Source organism: Lagenorhynchus albirostris, chromosome 1 (assembly GCF_949774975.1).
Source record: "Lagenorhynchus albirostris chromosome 1, mLagAlb1.1, whole genome shotgun sequence".
Lineage (NCBI taxonomy): Eukaryota > Metazoa > Chordata > Mammalia > Artiodactyla > Delphinidae > Lagenorhynchus > Lagenorhynchus albirostris.
The window spans coordinates 50,446,344-50,467,923 of NC_083095.1; the positions used below are offsets into that span (position 1 = coordinate 50,446,344).

The window sequence follows — 21,580 nt, forward strand, 5'->3', positions numbered from 1 at the left end:
CTGGAGATAAAGCGAGTGCTGTGGAGAGTTCTTCTAAGCCCTGGTAATAAGTTTCAATTTTATTCATTATGTATTGAAAGCCATTAAAAGGGGTTAAGCAAGAAAGAGACAAGGTCATATTTGTATTTTAAAACAATCCCTTTGGTAGCAATCTTGCTGTTCCTTTGCTAAGACCCAAGCAGGTAAAAAGCATTTCAATAATCCAGGTGAGGAATGATGGAAGCCTAAACTAACAGAACGGCAGTGGGAGATGGACAGGAACGGTGGATTCAAGAGCACTGATCAGCTCTATAAGAAAGAATGTAGGGGGTAAAGAGAGGAATCCACCAAAGGCAAGTTTTTAGCATAATCAGCTGGTTGGATGTGATATCACTAAATGAGACAAAGAATATAAGGCAAGTATGAGAGAGATGAGGCAAAGGAAACGAAGAAAAGCCGTATCTATTTTGACATGGTGAGTTGGAAGAGTCCACTGGGATATCTGAGGGCAGATACCCTGTGAACAGTTGAATATAAGAATGTGGAGCTTAGAAATAAATATGGGGGTTAAAGCCATCAGCAAGTGACAGCTTCAGCAATGAAAAGAAATGAAATCATCCAGGAAATATAGGATGGAAAGTATCTACTTTTATGTAGATATTCACATTTTTTCTCCGACACTCTATTCTTAGAAAATCTATGTTCTCTATCGTCATTTATTACCAGACTTTTCCATTTGGACATCACAACCATGGCCACCAACATACATGAATCTAATGGTATTGTCTGTCAAAAACGGTTAAATATTGGAATTAGATATGTTTCAACCTTAGTAATTGGCATTTCACAACTGTGTTATCACAGCAGTTTCCTGGCTTCCTTACCTTCCAGCTCACTTCCTTATAATTCATATTGCCAAATATTTCTCATCCCTTTTCTTCATATATTATTCCTCTGCTCAAAACCCTTTAGAGGTGCCCCATTCATCACTACAGCCAAGCTAAGCCCCACACTCAATTTCCATCACTTCTCAACATTATTCTCCACCTTACAGGGCCCCTCGGTGTCCTTGGAACCAACCCCCAGGGCTCATTCCATCCTTGGTTCATGCTGTACCCCTAATCTGTAATTTCCTCTTCTCAGCTTATCCAAATCCCATTGAACATTTCAAGCAGTATTTCTCAACTTTCTGACCATTTCCCTTTGATAAAGCTAACTCAAAACCCATTCTCAACCTGTTTCCTCCTTGTCTCCTTCCACTAGAGAGGCTGGAAAAGTTCAGTGTTTGTTTTCTGAGCCTCCTTTGGAACTAGGAGAGACCACGTGACACGGTTCTGGCCAACAGTACTGCTCCCTTCTCCTTCTTGCCTTAAAAATGGGCACAGGTACCCAGAACTGCAGCAACCATCACGGGATCATAAACAAACAAGTCAGTCCGTTTAGTATCACAGCCTGGTAAAACACAGATTGTGAGGTCCTTGATTCCATCCCTAGGCCATACCAGGCCAGGATTGCCTACCTCTAGACTTAAACTATATGAGAAAATAAGCCCTTAATTGTTTAGGCTACAGTTGCCTGTCTTTGTTTGTTGTTTTTTGCTGAAGAAAAGAATTCCAAATTGATATACATGGCATGCTCCCATTCTTTATTTTCAAACAGTAAGGTACCCTGAATAGCTAATAAATTCATGTGAGTCTTTTTATGCACAAAAATTAACATTTACTTGATAGTTCCAACATGAATCTAATAAACAGTCAGCTAAGATATGTAGACACACATATCTTCCACCAATTACAGCTTTTTGCAGAAGCTATTCTCTCTGAAGTTCACGGAGTCTAGGAGAACCAAAAATTAAGACACATTAGTTAAAGGGAGAGTTTCAGTTCTTCAATAGCAATGTGTTTAAGTTATTCTGTAAGTATTTAGTTCTCCTTTACTGCAACTAAAAACAGAGTTCTAAGTTATCGAATTTTTATATATTAACATTTTGCTTTCCCTCTAAAAAGAGATGAGCGACCCCTCACAGTAGAGTACTGAAGTATTCTCTATCCTGATTTGCACAGATGAGCATTCCATGCTGTGGTAGGCATCCTCTAAAGAGGCCCTCAATGTTCCCCACCTCCTGGTAGTTACACTCCTGTTTAATCTGCTCCCCTACAGTGTGGGCTGGATTTAGTAGCCAGGTCATATGGTAACTCTATGTTTACCATTTTGAGGAACTACCAAACTGTCTCACCAAAGTGGCTGCAGCATTTTACATTCCAGATAAACTACTTCTTATCTATAGAGCAAAATGCAAATTATTTAACCTGAGTTTCCCATCATTTATAAAATGGGATAATTCCAAAGGTAAAGACTAACATTTATTAAGTACTTACATGCACCTGTATGGTTCTAGGTAATTTCTAAGATTTTACTAATTTAATCCCCTGTGGTATGATTGTCAGATAAAATAAAGGACACTCCAGGAAATTTAAATTTCAGATAAATTTTTTTTAGTATGATTATGTCCTATGCAATTCTGCCCAAGGTCACATAGTAGTATGCGCTTTACTTGCCAGGGTGGGAATCCAGGCAGTCTGACTCTGGAAGGACTGCTGTTAATTTCCAGTAACTTCAAGCAGTTCTTGCAAGGCAAATTAAGTACATTTAAAAACATGGTACCCACAATAGTAAATTTCCAATAGATGTTAGTTCCCTTCCAGGTTTCTTCCTTCCCTGGCCTCCTTCCCTCACTACCCCCAACACTTTGGGTGCCCATAGTACTTGGCTTATACCTCTTTCATAGTAATATTCTACAGAGAGGTTGTCATTGTTGAATGGTCATAATTCCTGAATTGAGACTTCACGGAAAGTTATTTAAATATCAATTTACTATACCAGGTTATGGTAAGAATACCAACATCCTCAGGGAAAGCTTTAAGAAATAAACAATTACTTTATAAATGCATAACAGAAAAGTGAAAGTCCCTGTTCTCTCTAAATTGGCACTTGACTTCTAATTTTGTTCTTTAAAAGTAAGTCTTTAATTAATAATCAAGAACATCAAACTTGATTGGAATACTAAGAACATTAATCTAATTATATTCCTATATTATGAATGCCAATTGTTTAAGTATATTAACAGCAATTCTGTATTTCTCAAATACATTAGTCTTTAGGATTCACCCCCAAAAGATTTGAAGAGATTTTTAACAAGTAGATCTTTAGCTTTCTGCAGTAATGAATGTGCCTTGAATCAATCATTAAACAGAAAAAAGCCATACTTTTTTTTTCTTCTACATCTCAATGCTGTACGGAACGGCCACATCCATATAACTAAGTGGTCCACACTTGTTCGCTCTCTGGAATTTTTTCTATTATGTTTGTAACTCGGTATATATTCATTCTTAGAATATTTAATATGGTGCAGAAGAGGAAACACTGTTACATATCCATTATTATCCTGAGATAACAGAGAAAATGTCTGCATATAAAGCTGGTTTTAATGTCATAGCAGTCATTTTTGACACTGTGTTTCCTGGGCCAACTACTCTTTTTTTCCAGCTGAAAATTATGTTGGCTGAGAGCCATGCCACAGAACCTCCACCCTGAAGAGTGACTCAGATAATTAGACAAAAGCATTTAAACCTCTTCAGGATATTTTCAGACTTCCCTCTTGACATTGCTTCCTCTTAGGCAAAGAATTGGGGGCTACACATTTTGTGTAGTTGAAGGAAAAAAACTACCACCATTCATAAATCAATAATGCCTATTCTCAATCATCATCTTTAAAAAGGTACAACAAACAGTTGGTTCCTCAGCACCTTGAGAAAGTTTTTGCTCACTGACTATTTTTTTACATACAGCATAATTTTTTAAACATTTTATTATGGATAATTTCAAACATACCAATGATGAACACCCATGTACCCATTCACTCAGCTTCAACAATTACCAACTGATGGTCAATATGGTTTCACCTATAAACCCACTCCCCACTCCCAGGTTATTTTATTTTATTTTTAAAATTTATTTATTTATTTATTTTTGGCTGCGTTGGGTCTTCGTTGCTGCGCGCGGGCTTTCTCTAGTTGTGGCGAGCAGGGGCTAATCTTTGTTGCGGTGCTCGGGCTTCTCATTCTGGTGGCTTCTCTTGTTGCGGAGCACAGCCTCTAGGTACGTGGGCTTCAGTAGTTGTGGCTCCGCGGCATGTGGGATCTTCTCGGACCAGGGCTCAAACCCGTATCCCCTGCATTGGCAGGCGGATTCTTAACCACTGCACCACCAGGAAGTCCCCCAAGTTATTTTTATTTAATTTATTTATTTATTTTTTTGCGGTACGCGGGCCTCTCACTGTTGTGGCCTCTCCCGTTGCGGAGCACAGGCTCCAGACACGAAGGATCAGCGGCCATGGCTCAAGGGCCCAGCCGCTCCGCGGCATGCAGGATCCTCCTGGACCGCGGCACGAACCCGTGTCCCCTGCATCGGCAGGCAGACTCTCAACCACTGCGCCACCAGGGAAGCCCCCCAAGTTACTTTAATACAAATCCTAGTCACATAATTTCGTCTTTAAGTATTTCGATGATGCTAGCATAAATTTTGAATTTTATTTGTGTTTTAATTTTTTAATTATTAAATTAGAAGGAAAAGGGAAAATAGAGCTAACATCTATTGAGTGCTTACCATGCCAGATGTTATGCTAGAGACTTTCTCCTAAATTACCACTTTTAATGATAAAATCCTGCTGGGTGAACATTGCCAGTCCCATGTTTAGAAAAGGAAACAGACAAAGAGAGAAATTTTCCAGCATTACTTAGCTACTGAGTAGCAGGGCTAGGATGCAAACCTGGGTCTGTCTGACTCAAAACCTTATGCTCTTTCCCCAAATCTACCCTGTCCTAAAAACGCCTGTGAAAAGGTAGGAATTGTCTTATATAACCTATTTGAGGAGAGGAGCATCTCTTCCACCTTCAGTCCTCCCTCCATGCTATGAATGGTATTCACAACATATACACAGGATGTTTCCAGAGCCTAATTCCAGTAGTATTTGTAACACTGTAATCCAGAATCTAAAAGTCACACAGTTTCCTAAGTCAGTATTTTGATGATCTGGAAAGCAACATGCACTCTGAAGTCTACCAGTAGGCAACATACTTTAGGTTTTATTAGGATGGGATGTGCATCAAGAAACAAACAAACAAACAAAAACAAACAAACAAAAAGAAAACCACCACAGCCTAGAAATTGCCATAGGTGTGGAAAAAGAAATATTAACATGTCTAAGCATATGGAAACAATAACTATACTAATAACCATACATACCATACAGAAAGATTAGTTACCCAGGATGTAACTTAGAAAATTTGCCGTGCTAGTCTAAAATCTATACTCCAAAAAGAAGTAAATAAAATTTTTTTAATTTAAAAAAATAAAATAAAAACTATACTCCATTCAATGAAATTTCTAACAAATAATAAAAGAGTACCTGTTAGCATTTATTTAAAATATTTTCTCCAAGATGTCTCTATTTAAGTAAAAAAAAAAGAATAAAAATTTAATTTTTGTTCTATAACTCAAGTTTGTCTCAATGACAAAAAATAAGACTTAAGATTCCTCAACTAGGTTCCTAAATACTAGGTTCCTGTATGAGATGCCTTCATTCATTACCTTAAATCAATATTATCTATGAATTGGAGAGAATAAAAAATGCAATTCAATCTTATAAAAAGAATTCAAATCATAAAGATAAGCAATCAAACACAAAAGGGTGAGAAATGTTCACATACCAGTACTAGTGTTTACTCTGCGATACCTACCTATCTTTACCCCCAAACTTGATAATTACAGCTCAGATTTTTTAAATTTCAAAAATAAGCCACAGTGCAATGTGTTCATTTCAGCTGTAGGCTCAAGGTTCCTAGGAAATAATTCATGACTTATGAAAAAACTCAAGTGTATCAAATAGAAATACTATGTGTCAATAGCTACCAGCTTCCCAGGTTTGTCCTGTTAAGTCTATAAATGAGTCATCAGTTATTAACCTCAAAAATCTTGTTTAAAAAAAAAAATCTTGTTTTAAAAGTTGATTAAGAATCACTATTGGTTACCTAGAGCTAGATATAAATACAAAGATACTGACGTAATGCCCTACTACCAGATCACTACATATTTTCTTAGTTTGAAGTATATAACTACTACTTTTAATATCCCTAAATATGTGTTGAAAAAAATGAATGAGTCCCAAGCACTAATATTAAAAGGATTCTTGTTTTTAAAAAAGCTTGTATTTTAAATTTACTTATAGCAAGGAAGAAGATTTTTTTAAATAATTCCACATTAAATTCTCAAAGTCAAAGCCTCAGAAAAAGGAAAGTTGTGGTTCATAGCCACTGACTCATTTCCTTAGATGATTCAACCTCCTGGCTTTAACACTGCCTTGCCTTCCCCTCCCCTTTTCAATTTTAACGCAGTACAGGGTGGAAATAAACCTCTGACACTATAGAGCTAGCTTTCCTGTGCTACCACATCATAATCTTTGAAAGAAACTAAGTCTTTCTACAAGCTTTTATACATGTTTGATATTGAACTCCTATTATATAATTCAGTTAACAGTGACTCAAACTCAAACACGCTATGTGGATTTTTCCAAAAGTTTTTGAAAAAATTCAGAGGTGTTTTTTCCACCTCTTAGAAATGTCACTGGCACAAAAATGATTTCATTAAAATGCGTATCTTTCTGCTACCCCGCACAACCCTTTGAAAATAAGCTTGTGCTTCATTTTGTTTTTCCAAGTATTCTTTAAATATTTATATACCTCAAATGTTGAGTTCCTTATGAATATGTTCATGAGCTTACCTAATGCAAAGTCAAGACCCACAAAGACAAATGAAGAGAACTAAACATGAATGCACCAAAGGCATGTCTACACACGCCCAAAACAGAACACATCCGGCTCATCCTCTCCAAGTAAGGGCAAGATGGTATCTAGCCAGCTACAACAGAGCTCAGAAACCATGTGTACTGATGCTGCTGTTGAAAAAGAACAGCTTGCAAACCATCCCCTAATCGAGGGCATGTAGAGATATAGTTCAAACTAAGTTGATGTCACCTTATCTAACGCAAGATAGAAAAGAATGCCTCTTCCTTCTCACCATCTGTGCCCCACCCCCTACCCCAAAGCCTTCCTTGTCAACCAGGCCCTCAGGCGCTAGTGGATACATAAAGAAGAATGTTTGGGAGTTTGGGAGTTATTTAAAATTGCCAACTCTTTCATTCATTGGAGGGAATCACCTTCCTCATACACTTCAAACAAGTCCCTGTCCCTCCAAAATATTGCTTTGTCCCCAGAAGCACCCACAATCACCTGATAAATTGGCTTAATGACAGACAGATCTCCTGGATCACTGCCACCATGTCTTACTGGGTTCCATGTTTAAAAAAAAAAAAATTTTATTGCAGTTTGTTAGAACCTTCCCTTCCTAAAGGCTGTTGCTTTGAGGTCAGTAAGACTTGGGTACGAATTATCGGCTCTCCCATTTAATAGCTGCGGTATCATGGACAAATTACTTAAATTTTGTCCATTAAGTTTCTTACCTGTGAAATGAGAGATAATACCACCTATTTTGCTAGTCTGTTGTGAGGGTAACATTTAAAGCCTGCAGCACACTGGCAGACACACAATAATTATTCAGTAACATATGCTGTTATTTAATACTATACACCGTTTTGTCATCTTGTAGAATTTCCCCCTCTAACTCCTAAATCACTGCGGAAGAAATATCCTGAACTGTTGCTGACAGAAAGTATTGTGTCAGTTTGCAAATCTTAAGAGAAATTTCATAGTATATTGGTAACTCTGGGATTAGGTTAATCATGATGCCTGAATTTTAGAAATTCTTTTAAATTTCAGTCCATGGCTATATGATTGATAAGTACAAATAAATTTTGTGTCTAGTCTCAGCCATATCACTAATTGCTGTGATTTACTGGACAGGTCATAGCCACCATGGCTTATTTTCCACATTTGTGAGATAGGGGTACCACCATCACATCTTTAATTATAGTGGGACTAGAATTACTTGGGCATGGTCACTGTAGGCATTTCCAAGAAGAGAGGTCTAACTAAGCAAAAACAACAACAAAAAAAGTAGCGTAAAGAAATTAAGATTAACATTTTTCAAATGGATTCTTTTTTTTCAATTTTCCTTTCCCTCTAGGAAATGGGTGGTAGGGAGCACATGTTCTTCATTCCCCACTCCACCCTCAATAATCAATACCTACTTATCTGAATAATGTTTTGAAAATTAAATGACCCTCTTCTATTACAGTGTTATCATCCCTTCATCTCCAGTTTTTCAGACCACTTCTATCAACAGCTTCTCTACTACCTCCTATCCTTTTTGTTACAAACTAGTTTCTGACCACTTCTCTCAAACTTACCTAAGGAAGATCTCAATGACTTTCTAATGTCAATTCCAAAGAACTTATTTTGTACTTCAGCTTTCTTGATCTCCCTGGAGGATATGACATCACTGATATTCTGTTCCTTGTCTTCTCAGTCTTCTCTGTTAACACCCTCTTCTTCTACCCACCCCTTAAGCATTGGTGCTCCCCAGGGAGGTGTTCCATCCTCTGCCCTTTATTCTTCTCACTCCCAGGAAATCTCACTAGCATCTATGGTTTCAAAAGCCATTTACAAGCTAACTTCTAAACCTCTACCTGTAGACTAGATGTCCTAACTGGATATAGACTGGATATCTCCATGTAAATGTTCATGCCATAGGTGTCTAAAACTTGCTGTCAAAACTGGGTATGTCATCTCCTTCCTCCCCTTAAACTTGCTCTTTTCCCTCTATATTTCTATAATTATAACCTTCATTAGCAGTCATTCATGCAGACTTCCCCCCTGTTCCCTCTCATTCCATTGGCCCAAACTTGTTTATTCTGTCTCTAAAATAGTGTTTTCCTAACCATAGTCCTTGGAACCCTTATTGGTTTGTTTGTTTAAATATTAGGGTTTGGTGATCAAATGAGTTTGGGAAATGCTGGGTTAAGGCAGGACTTCTAAGAATCTTCAATATACTGCTAAAGTGCCTTGTGACTCCCAAATGCAGTTAACAATATGAAGCGTTTCCCAAATAGCTTGGCAGCCTTTTTTCCAAGGATTATCTTCTGTGATCGGTGTGCCACAGAACATACTTCGCAAAATATCATTCAAGTATTTCTCAGATGTATCCTCTCCTCTCCACCACCATACCCATTGCTTCAACTAGGGAATTCTTTTTTTTTTTTTTTTTTTTAGCGGTACGCGGGCCTCTCACTGTTGTGGCCTCTCCCGTTGCGGAGCACAGGCTCCAGACGTGCAGGCTCAGCGGCCATGGCTCACGGGCCTAGCCGCTCCGCGGCATGTGGGATCTTCCCGGACTGGGGCACGAACCCGTGTTCCCTGCATCGGTAGGCGGACTCTCAACCACTGCGCCACCAGGGAAGTCCCAGCAGGCAGATTCTTAACCACTGTGCCACCAGGGAAGTCCCCAAAGTTTTTGATTAATGAACCAAAAGCCTTTCTTTTCCCACTATCTTCAGTTGATAGACTAGTAATGTTTAAGATTTTTTTTTTTTTTTTGCTGTACGCGGACCTCTCACAGTTGTGGCCTCTCCCGTTGCGGAGCACAGGCTCCGGACGTGCAGGCCCAGCAGCCATGGCTCACGGGCCCAGCCGCTCCGCGGTATGTGGGATCCTCCCGGACCGGGGCACGAACCCGCGTCCCCTGCAACGGCAGGTGGACTCTCAACCACTGCGCCACCAGGGAAGCCCTCAACTAGGGAATTCTATCTCATCTTGTCTATACAGTAGGTTTCCTGCCTAGGATCTTTATACTCATCCTTTACACAGTATTTGGTGAGCTCCCTAAAGTGTAAACTTCATGCAATTTCATGCTTAAAAATCCCACAAGGTTTCCTAGTACCCAAATCATAGGATGCAAAGTCCTTAAAAAACCAAAGGCACTTCATGATCCAGCCCCTCATCATCTTTCTATCTTCATCTCACACCAGTCCACCCTAAACTCCAGGCATAATAAACTGTAAATTCCTGGTGGTGCTATGTTAACACTTTCTGGCTTTTGCACATAATGTTCTGCCTCAAATGTCAACCACCTCTTGTTTATCTGAATAATTCCTACTCATCCTTTAAAACTGACCTCAGATGGTCTTCTTCTGAAGCCTTCCATTCCCCAGTCAGAGGAAGGTGCCTCACTGGTGTGCAGTCAATGCACTGTTTGTTATAGCACATCTTTGTAATTATCTGTGTACATGTTTCTATTTTTCAACTAGACTGTGACCTTCTTGAAGATTAAGGACATTTATTTATTCCTGCTATGGGGCCTAGTGCCGTGTCTGGAACCTAGTAGATGAATGCTTGGTGAATAAATGAATCAACATATACATTATCTTTTAACTGTTTCAATATTCTTTCTTTCTGAAAACTCATTTAAATGTATAAAGTATGGGTTTTTCTTGGAATTTTAGTATGGGACCTAGAAAGATGTGGCAAACTTCTGTAAAGGACCAGATAGTAAACGTTTTAGGCTTTGTGGGCCATATGGTCTCTGTCCTAACTACTCAACCCTGCTGTCACTGTGCAAAAGCAGCCATAGACTGCACACAAATAAATGACCATGATTACGTTCCAATAAAACTTCATTTACAAAAACAGGCAGTGGGCCAGATTTGGCTCACAGATCATAGTTTGCCAATCCCTGGCCTAAGAAGTTCATCGTATCTCAATGATCTTAACTGATATCCTCTAATGCAGTTACTGAAATTGTAGGCATGGTTATCAGGAAGAAATGACCATCCTCTAAAAACGAACTGTCCAATATGATAGTCACTAACCACATGAAGTTATTGAGCACTGGAATGTGCCTAGTCCTAACTGAGATGTGCTTCAGGTATATAATTTTGTATACACTTGGATTTTGAAGATTTTGTGTGAAACAAAGAATGTGAAATATCTCATTAATAATTATTTTATACCGGTGACATTGAAATAATATATCTGATACATTGGGTTAAAAAATATTATTAAAACTGATTTCACCTGTTTATTTTTCTTTTTAAAATGTGACTTTTTTTTTTAAAGACTTTATTTATTTATTTTTGCTGTGTCGCGTCTTCGTTTCTGTGTGAGGGCTTTCTCCAGTTGTGGCAAGCGGGGGCCACTCTTCATCGCGGTGCGCGGGCCTCTCACTATCGCGGCCTCTCTTGTTGCGGAGCGCAGCCTCAGTAGTTGTGGCTCACGGGCCTAGTTGCTCTGCGACATGTGGGATCTTCCCAGATCAGGGCTTGAACCCGTGTCCCCTGCATTGGCAGGCAGATTCTCAACCACTGCGCCACCAGGGAAGCCCATGACTATGTTTTAAATTACATATTAAATATTTTAAATTACATATGTGCCTTGCAATATATATATATATATATATATATATATAGGACAGCACTGCTCTAAGAGAGAATAGTTACAAAAGAGAGTATTAACAGATTCAATCTCTTTTCAAGATTGCAAATGAGATACCTTACCCAATTATCCAAGTGTTTCTATTCAAAGCTGCTATATATCCTGGTTTCTTTCTATCAGTGGTGCTACCATTATCTTTTACATAAAAATTAAGGATCACAATCCTGAATTCTTTCTCCCTCCACATTAATGTATGTCCACCACTTTTATTTTATCTCACTGTTTCTCATTTTTTCTTTTAAAATATTTTTTTCTGGGACTTCCCTGGTGGCGCAGTGGTTAAGAATCCGCCTGCCAATGCAGGGGACATGGGTTCTATTCCTGGTCCGGGAAGATCCCACATGCCGTGGAGCAACTAAGCCTGTGTGCCACAACTACTGAGCCCATGTGCTGTAACTACTAAAGCCCCCACTCCTAGAGCCTGTGCTCCGCAACAAGAGAAACCACCACGATATGAAGCCCGTGCACCACAACAAAAAGTAGCCCCCGCTCGCCGCAACTAGAGAAAGTGTAGCAATGAAGACCCAAAGCAGCAAAAAAAAAAAATTGTTTTTATTTTTTTGTTTCTCATTTTCTTTAATGCTATACTTGATCTTTGTTCTCTCAACTGAATTAACAGTCTCTTGAAAGGTCTTCTTTCTTCCAACCTCTATCCATGACCCTGATACATGATTCTGTACAAAACTACTAGATTAATATTCCTAAACACTATGACTACCTCCCGCTATACAAATATTTTTAAAATTCAGTGGCTTCCATGATACAGATAATAATATCCAAACTACTTGGTCTAGTTCTTGAGGCGTTCTAAAAATTCCATTTTTAATTTCCATTTTGAAACTTACCTCCTCTCCTACCACTCCAGTCAGACATAGGATGGCAAATAAAATATAGGCCACCCAGTTGAATTGGAATTTCAGATAAACAACAATTTTAGTCTACTGTTTGGGATATACCTGTCCTGAAAAGTTAATGTTTACATGAAATTGAAATTTAACTGGGTGCTCTGTATTTTTATTTGCTAAATCTGGCAACCCTAGTCAGACAAGTCTATTCTCTATCTCCCAAATACTATATGTAGATTACTACCCTTGCTCACACATTTTAAATGAGATAATGCATGCATGCACTTAAAACAGTGCCTAGCACTCAATGAGCATGCAGTTAAGTAGTAATACTGTTATTCCTCTGACTTTGTAGGTTCATCCAATTCAATTCCCACTGGCCTTCTCCAGCCCACTCCAGTCTACAATATATCTCTATTCTAAGTCTAGTATTTGATAGACTTGATTACTTACTTTGAACATTTCATATGTATGTCTTACCTAGTCTTAAATTTCACCTCATATAGAAATTACTGAGAAATAAAATAGGACTGTTAAATAAGTCATTTTGCATTTTACCAAAATTATCAACTTTTATCCTTAAGTCCCAGCTTAAATTACGAAATACATGATTAAAACACCCTCGCTAACCCTGGACTCTAGGCTCTTGCTGTCACTTACAAAACAGTGAGCTGTAATGAGATCTAAAAAGTAAAAAATTCACTTATTAAACAATAACTGAAATGTCTGTAGTTATGAATTTATCAGGTTGAGACAATATAAATTGTGCACTCTGAATTTTCTAAAACTTTCTTAAAAGGAGTCTCTATATAACCATACAAATAATCAGCTCAGTGAAAACTTTTCCTATTTTTCATGATGATCTGTAAAATTCACAATCTATCAGGTAGTCACATGTCATTTTTATAGAAAAAAAAAATTTTCTCAAGTGAAGTCTAATACAATATCATGTTCTCCACTATACAGAAAGACTCAAATTATACAGGGACTCAAAAGCTGTTGATGATCGAATAAGAAAATTTGGGGTATTACTCAGAGTAAGCCTTTTGTAAACAAACCACAAAATTTTAAGTACATTATTAACCAATGGTTCACCTTGGTCCCAGTCCCAGTATAGTACAGACTACCTGAGTCCAAAGTCTGGCTCTGCTACTTATTAACATACACCTCTCTAAGTCTCAGTTTTCTCAACTATAAAACGGGAGCCCTTTCTTCCAAGGTGTTGTGAGGATTAAGAAAATATGCATGAAATACTTAGAACAATGCCTGGCACATGGCAAACATTCAAAAAATGCTAATTCTTATTATTCTTAGAATGTTCCCAATTTGGTCTCTTCAGGCTCACCTAGCTCCAACCTAGGACTTGTTCACAAAACTAACTTCTAGAAATAAAAAGATATGGAAAGAAAGCACTTTGGTTTGCCATATTAGAATAAACTTCAGAGGTCCAGATCCTTGCTTCTATAACTCCTTTAACAAATTTGGTTTTTGCCCTCTCATGCTATCACCTTCTCAGGCCAGTCTATTCAGATGTAATTGGAAACAGAATAATCAGTTTCACATAAATCTTTCTATGAACAAGAATTATTTTTATTTTTTAAAGCTCACTTGCAAATGTCCTCCATAAAACTTACTTCCATAACTCCTAATTTGTTTTAGGTTCTCTTTTAAGATAGTTATGGATTCCCAAATCCTACTATGTAAGTAGTATAGGACAACTCTCTACGCAAGAAGTAATTCATGTGTGAAGTAAATTATTTTTCCTAGTTTATACTGGTTAGAGGAATAATACAAGAAGAAACCAAATATCCAGTTCAATAAACCAAATTTCCAATTCAATAAACACTTCATCTTACAAAGTTTCATAATAAAAAGTACTGGATTCAGGCCTTGATTACAGTAGTACCAACTGAATAAAAGCCACAATTCAATGATGTTACCTGAAACTATTCCAAACTAATCTAGGTTCTCTGGAGGAAAGGGCACTTTGAACAGAAAAGCATGTTTTAACTTATTTCCAAAGACCAGTAAAACCACCATAAAAATAAACACTTTTAATGAAATTATTCACAAAAATTTTAAGAATGTTAAAACTGATAACTGAAAAACTACTGATTTCACATATTTAAACTTATCTAGGGGAAAAAAAAAAATCCAGGTTAGACTACTTAAATGTAAGTCTCAAAGCTCACTAACTGTTCAAACGTGGTAAGACTGTGGCAGGCATTCCCTGGAGGTCCAGTGGTTAGGTCTCCGCGCTTTCGCTGCCAAGGGCATGGGTTCAATCCCTGGTTGGAGGACTAAGATCCCGCAAGCTGCCTGGTGTGGCCAAAATAAAAATTGGGCTTTAGATCTGGAGTCAAGAAACATTTTCAATCAACGGCCAGATAAGTCAATATTTCAGGCTTTTCAGGATAAATACTGTCTCTGTCACATAATCACAGTTGTTTTTTTGAGCAGTCTTTTAAAATCCTTTAAAATATAAAAAACCATTCTTAGTTTAGTCCCTATAAAAACAAGTGTAGGGACTTCCCTGGCGGTCCAGTGATTAAGACTTCACCTTCCAATGCAGGGGGTGCAGGTTCGATCCCTGGTTGGGGAGCTAAGATCCCACATCCCACATGCTTCAGGGCCAAAAAACCAAAACATAAAACAGAAGCAATATTGTAACAAATTCAATAAAGACTTTAAAAAAAAAATGGTAGCCAGATTTGCCTTTGGCCAGTTTCTCCACCCCAGCTTCACACTATACATATTATCTTTTTGTTACTATATCAATTCCACTGATATTAACTTTTCTTCCCTCAAATGTGCTCAAATGTTACCTTCTCAATGAGGACTTCTCTGAATACATGTCTACCAGTCTCCCTATATATATAACATACTATGTAATACATAGTATAGCACCTGTTTTTATTTCTCACTCCCACCCCCCAACACCAATATAAGTTCCATGAAGGCAGATTTTTTTTTTCCACTGATATATCTCCTGTCCCTAGAACAGTGCCAGGCACATCAGTAGGCTCTCAATAAATAAACCTACCCTCACACTTATGAAACAAATACCATAGAGGAAATACAGTTGATCCTTGAACGACTCCGAGGTTAGGAGCGCTGACCCTCTGCAAAATCGAAAATCCAAATCCTCGTGTAACTTTGTAGTTGTACAGTATCCACTAATTCAGCCAACCCCAGGCTGTGTAATACTGTAGTGTTTACTATTGGAAAATGAAAATCCATGAATAAGTGGACCCACTTATATCCACATAGTTCAAACCCATGTTATTCAAGGGTCAACTGTATATCTAAATGAAGATAAGTGGAAAGGTATTCAAGAAGATTGACAAATACTTTTTTGTTTCAAGTAGTCATAAAACATTTTAAATAAAGGGGGAAAAAGTTCAAACCCATTTTCTTACTGTCCCACAAAGTAAGTTATTTCTAGACTAATTCCCTGGAAGTTTACCATTACTTTGACTTATTTAATAACAAATTTCAACTGTTAGTCCTAAACCCCTCTACAGACCCGTTCTGCCTCTTTGACCTCACCTGTATGTATTTATTCCCTGACCATTCAACTCACTAATCTAGTCTGGCAACTTTCAAGTTTAGCAAAGTGAGGAGGGAAAAGTTACTTTGCCTCTTCTATCACTCCATCTCCCAACATTCCCGTTTTATAAATTTCATAATATTGTAATTGCAAATCTTTCCTACTTTGTCTTTTACCATTCAATATAAGCAAAGCAAAAGGCTAGATTCTATTGAATATTATACTCCAAATACATTAGGTTCAGTGATTACACAAGTTATTTTTAATTGCTATATGTGGTTTTACAATTTTTACCTATAAGGAAAGATCTGCCGTATCATAATCCACATATATATTTGGCAAGATATAGAGGAAATAACTTTGGGAATTTAGTAAGCTCCACCACCATTCAGATTATGGCTACTATATTTCTAAATTATATTAAAACATAAAAACTCACTAAAGTGTAAAATATCTTCTACTGCTATCTCTGGTAAATTGATACTTGATAGCCATTAACAACATTAATGTGGGAGTTAAATCACACTAGAGATCACACTAAGATATTCTAAAATCAAACTACAAAAATTGCTAATACAAGAAGGGAGGCCTACAAGGAAAGGAACTGTGTTTAAAAACCCCTTTATCCAACAAGTTATTCTTCATCTACTATTTTATTTTCTAAATGGCTACAATTCTGCCATTCTTATCAGACAAGCAACCTTGGTTTCTGAAAGACAAACTTTCTAAAATCCAGAAGTCAATTGTCAAGGGTTAAGACTACTCCGTAGGCCAATTCTTCAGAGACACAGTTCTGTCCTAAAAACTCGAAGGTTGTGATTTCTGAAAAAGCAGTAGCATAATAAAAACTGCTATAGAACTTTCATTTTTAAAAAATTTCCAACTGCTTTTGTGTCCTAAGTTATCATAAAATCAGATTAAATTTGGTGTAACTAAATCAGGGCAAAACCTCCTATATAGCCAGGATTATAAGAACCAAACATTCTCTTTTTTCTTCATATAAAAGCTAGGTGACTCCCAAACTAAGTTACTTTATACCATATATCCCTGGAGAATAACATGGCCCAACACACCACACGTCCCACTTAATCTAGTTCAAACGAGTAACGTAACGTGAGAAACTGCACTGTGTAATTCCTTTATTTTCTGCATATTAGTGCTTTACCAACACTACAACCATAAAGAACACAATTCCAAGTACTGTACTTTTTAGTTTGGGGAGATCACAGTCTACAGACTCATTTACTTATATTAGACAAGATTAACCTCATTGAAAACTTACTTCAGTTTATAAATTCACATAAAATACAGAAATTGAGGCAATTAAACAAAAACTTCAGGATCTTATTTCTTAACTTCTTAGATTGTAACTTTTTTTGCAGGCTATAATTACCTGCCCCATGATCATCAGTGGTTATGATTCAATTTAACTACATCAATTATCAACCTTTTATATCCTTAAAGAAAATGTAAGTGAAAATTACAATTTCTTAGCAAAAGGTTTAAGGTTTTCCAAATTTCAAATATTTGCTTTCCCTCCTCCCCCCACCTTCAGTTAAGACATTTCATATAAACTAAAAATAACCACATCTCACCTGCAACATTCCATAGCAATCACTTGATGTATAAAATTTTAACTATGCCCCCAGTTATTTTAAGACAAACAAAAAATGGCTGCCTACCAATCTGTCTGTCACAAGTTAGAAATACTACATTTAAGAATTAACATGAGGGTTTCAAGTTTCCTCCAGTTTAGGCATTTATGCCTTTGTGCTTGTCGCTTCAGGATGTTACTATAACATTGATATTTATATAACCCATGTTTATGTACCTTAATATGTAATCGTTTAAAACACTAGTAATTAAATTTATGATGGAGCTATGGGAATTTTAAAAGCAACTAAAATGTTCTTAGATGTGTGTCAGCTTCATTTCTAGAGATACTTCTACTAAAGTGAAACTGAGAACTTTATACTTTAGTTGCATTTGAATTCAAAAATCCCTCTGCACCATTAGGAGCCTACAACATAGCACCTCTTCTCATCTGCCTTAAGTAAAATGTTTGTCAGGAGTTTGAAGAGTTAACTTTCTATAGCCTTATACTTCTCATACATCTTTGGTAAAAGCTCCATTATACAATATGGCCAAAGCATGAAGGACCAATACTGTCCAATCATATACCATGATATCCCGTTCAATTTTAGTTTTCAGACACCCTCATAAACAAAACCCACTCCATCTTTTCCTGTATACTGCCTTTGCAGTCTACATTTCTGAATTCCCTAAGTTTAATTCCTTGAGGATCTCTAAAATGAATCCTTAAGGCTATGTAAGAACCAGATGCTGCTACACAATTCTGTATCAAGCATTAACATTTGGTTCAAAGTATTATCATAGTGGTCTCAATAATCTAGTTACTGGTCCTAACCAGCTAAGCAAGTAATCTTGTTAGGATCTAGATATCACCAGTGAGCACACTGCTTACCCTTGAAGAAAAGTAAGTTTACATTCATTGTCATCTGTAGGTTCTTCCTCTGCATCCTACTTCCCCTTTTGTCATTCCTCAAGTCTACACATCATTCATTCATCACATTTCCTTCCTCAAAGGAGATAGTGTATTATTGAACCAACAGGGTATCTGACTATTAGCATGAGTTAATCAAACAGAATACCTTTTCCATAAAACATCTTTTCCAGTGTTCTAATTAATGGAGATATGGATCACTCATCTATTAAAAAAAAAAGACTTATATCTTCAGCTTAATCAATTGCTGTAATGTGGAAACACGAATTTTTTTTTCCAGCTAGGTAAAAGGTGCATGTAATTTGAACTGTTAAATGCTTTATTCATGAATAAACATTCTAGTAATTTAAAAACTATTGGTCTTAGACATTTGAAACATGGTAAAAGTATATATTCCAGTTTTGCCCAAAAGTCACTTAAAATATCTACAAATATTTCATCTGTGTGTGGCATACACCATTATTGCTCCATTTTCTGGAAAAGTCTATTTTTAAAGTTAAAAAAGGGAAAACACAGCAAAGTTGCTAACTTTGCAGTGAAAAAAAAAAATCTGTGTCCTTGACAGGTTACATTTTCATAGTTTTATGCAGTGTAAGTTAGCTATGTAACGGGGAACTTGAGTTTTATCCTTACTCATGCATGATGTATGTTTCAGAACTTAAGAGCTGAAATTTCAAAGAACTTCTTACATTACCTGTTTAACACAGTGATGTGCAACTGGAACATATTACAATGATATTACTCATTATTTGCCACCGTGGGCTGTTTACTATACTGGTCTTAGATATAAAAGGTCACATTTGAATTTACTAAGTTAAAGTCAGAACTCATAAGGGAGGGGAAAAAGGCCTTAAATATAAAAGACAAACGGCAGTTTGATTAAGCAATAATTTTCAGTTTACTAGATGAAACAGACTTGCAACACAGTCTGCATGAATGCAAAATAAGCCATCTACAGCAAGTGATAAGGAAACTGGGCAAAAAGGAAAAAAGCATACATTGGAAAAGAAGATTCTCTCGAAATAAAAAAATCAAACCATTATTATAAAGGAATTTACCAAGAACTGCTATATTTCCCCCATCCCATTTGCTGGAAGTCAACAAGAGCATCTAGCACTTTGTGTTCATGTCAAAAAAGTCAGATCAGAGCATCCTAACGCAAAGCAAAGAAAAAAAAAAAGAAAACAAAACAAAAAAGAAAACCCCTAACCCCCTCCCCCAAACCGCAGAACGGTAACTCCAGAGTTCAAATTCAAAGAAGAGAAAGTGGCAACTGAAAGAGGTGATGGTGGCGATAATCCTATGAATGGGTTTTTGATTTCTCTCCTTCCGGGGGATGGGCGGAGAAGAGGCTCATTAGGATTTGTAGTTAGAGGTTAACCATGTGAGCCCCTCATAGAGTCCGTCCCCCGAGGTGGCACAGGAGGGCTGCACATACCAGTTCCTGTCCCGAATCCGGGTCAGGCCCAGTTTCTCCTGGATCTCGTGGGGTTTCATGGCATCGGGCAGGTCCTGCTTGTTGGCGAAGATGAGGATTATGGCGTCCCTCATCTCCCGGTCATTGATAATGCGGTGCAGCTCCTGGCGGGCCTCGTCGATGCGGTCGCGGTCGGCGCAGTCCACTACGAAGATCAGACCCTGGGTCCCGGTGTAGTAATGCCGCCAGAGCGGCCGGATCTTGTCCTGGCCGCCCACATCCCACACGTTGAACTTGACGTTTTTGTAAGTCACGGTCTCCACGTTGAAACCCACGGTAGGGATGGTGGTCACCGACTGGCCCAGCTTCAACTTGTACAGGATGGTTGTCTTGCCGGCTGCGTCCAGGCCCAACATGAGGATCCGCATTTCCTTGTTTCCGAAGATCTTAGATAGCACCTTCCCCATCGCGTCGGAGGAGCCGGGGCCGGGGGCATTCAGGTGTCCCGGGTCCCCTCCGCCAACAACGCCGCCGCCGCGAAACCGAAACGGAGCCTCCCAATCGCGAGGGCGCCCGTGCGGCCTGCGTGGGAGTCGCCTCCTCGGGGGAGAGGCCCGGACCCGTCGCTCACTCGGGCATCACCCACCGCACAACTTGATTCCTCCAGTCGCCGCGGCCGCCGGGACGCTGAGTCTGCGCCGGGAGAGCCGCCGCCCTGCTGAGGCGCGGCCCGGCCCGGAACTGCCCTTCCCCCCGCAGGCGCCGCGCGAGCGCCGCCGCGGTTCCCGCTCCTCCGCCTTCTACTCGCTCCGCCGCGGGAGACTGCGGCCCTTCGGCCCGGCTCCCGGTCCGCGAGCACCACGCTCACCAGCGACCCAGGCCACCCGAGAGGCAGCGCGGCTCCGGCGCCCCGTCAGGTCATTGATCCTCGCGGGAACTCGGTGCGCTGCCTGCAGACAGAGACAGGGAGAAGGAAGTTACTGCTAGAGCCCCAGAGGAGAGTGGAGACCGAGGGGGCCCGCCTTGCCAGCTCAGCCCAGGAGGTTACCTCCAGCCGCCGCCCCGAGCGCGGGCTCCCTCCGGCCTCCACCGCCTCCTCCCAGCTCTGCCGCCGCCGCCGCCGCCGCCGCCGGAAAAGGCGCCGAGGAAACCGCCTCACTTCCCCTCCACGCAGGCGCAGCAGAGGCCGCCCGTTCGGACAAGAGCGACCTCTGTAAAGAAAGCAGCCCGCGCGCTAAGCGTCGGGGCGCCACGCGCGGAGGGGCGGGGCTACGGCGGCTCAGAGGGCTCGCAGGTGCGGCCAGCCCCCACCCCCGCGAATCTCGGACTCTCACCCGCGGCCACCTGTCGCTGTTCTAGCGTCTTGTCCACTCTCTGCATTCCTCTTCCGCGCTGTCTCCGCCTCCGCCCCCATTCAAACCAGAAGAGCCGATCCACTGCGGAGCTCCACGGTGTGGGGCCCGCGGACCGCCTGCTCCCCTGACGAACGCCTCCCCTGTGCTGCTTCCAGGCCTGTTCTCGGACCCTGGTGCCTGCCAGATGCTCCGCGAGTTCCCTCCAGCCCGCCCCAGGCTTCGTGTGCCCTCAGTCTCACAGGGAAGCCCTAGCCGCTGTTTTTACCTTTCCCCCAGCCTTCTTTGGCTTCCCTTTATCCCTCGTGCTCTGTGCGTTTCCTGAAAGACACGTGGGAGGCTAGTGGTTCGCGTGGAATCTGCCAGTCAGTGCGGCGCTTTTACTGGGTTTGGGTTTGCTCTGAAGCCCGTC

General features: G+C 39.6%; 1 protein-coding gene across 1 annotated transcript; it reads right to left on the reverse strand.

Annotated features, from left to right (window-relative positions):
• Positions 1 to 16,997: 16,997 nt before the first annotated feature.
• On the reverse strand, positions 16,998 to 20,999 carry ARF6 (ADP ribosylation factor 6). Its single transcript, XM_060142879.1, has 2 exons — positions 20,865 to 20,999; positions 16,998 to 20,766 (listed from the first exon to the last, which is right to left on the reverse strand). The coding sequence occupies exon 2, from the start codon at positions 20,281 to 20,283 to the stop codon at positions 19,756 to 19,758; it is 528 nt and encodes a 175-aa protein (XP_059998862.1). The 5' UTR covers positions 20,284 to 20,766; positions 20,865 to 20,999; the 3' UTR covers positions 16,998 to 19,755.
• Between the last annotated feature and the right edge of the window lie 581 nt (positions 21,000 to 21,580).

Coding starts and splice junctions, on each gene's coding strand:
- ARF6 (XM_060142879.1), bottom strand. CDS start 20,283: ATGGGGAAGGTGCTATCTAAGATCTTCGGAAACAAGGAAATGCGGATC.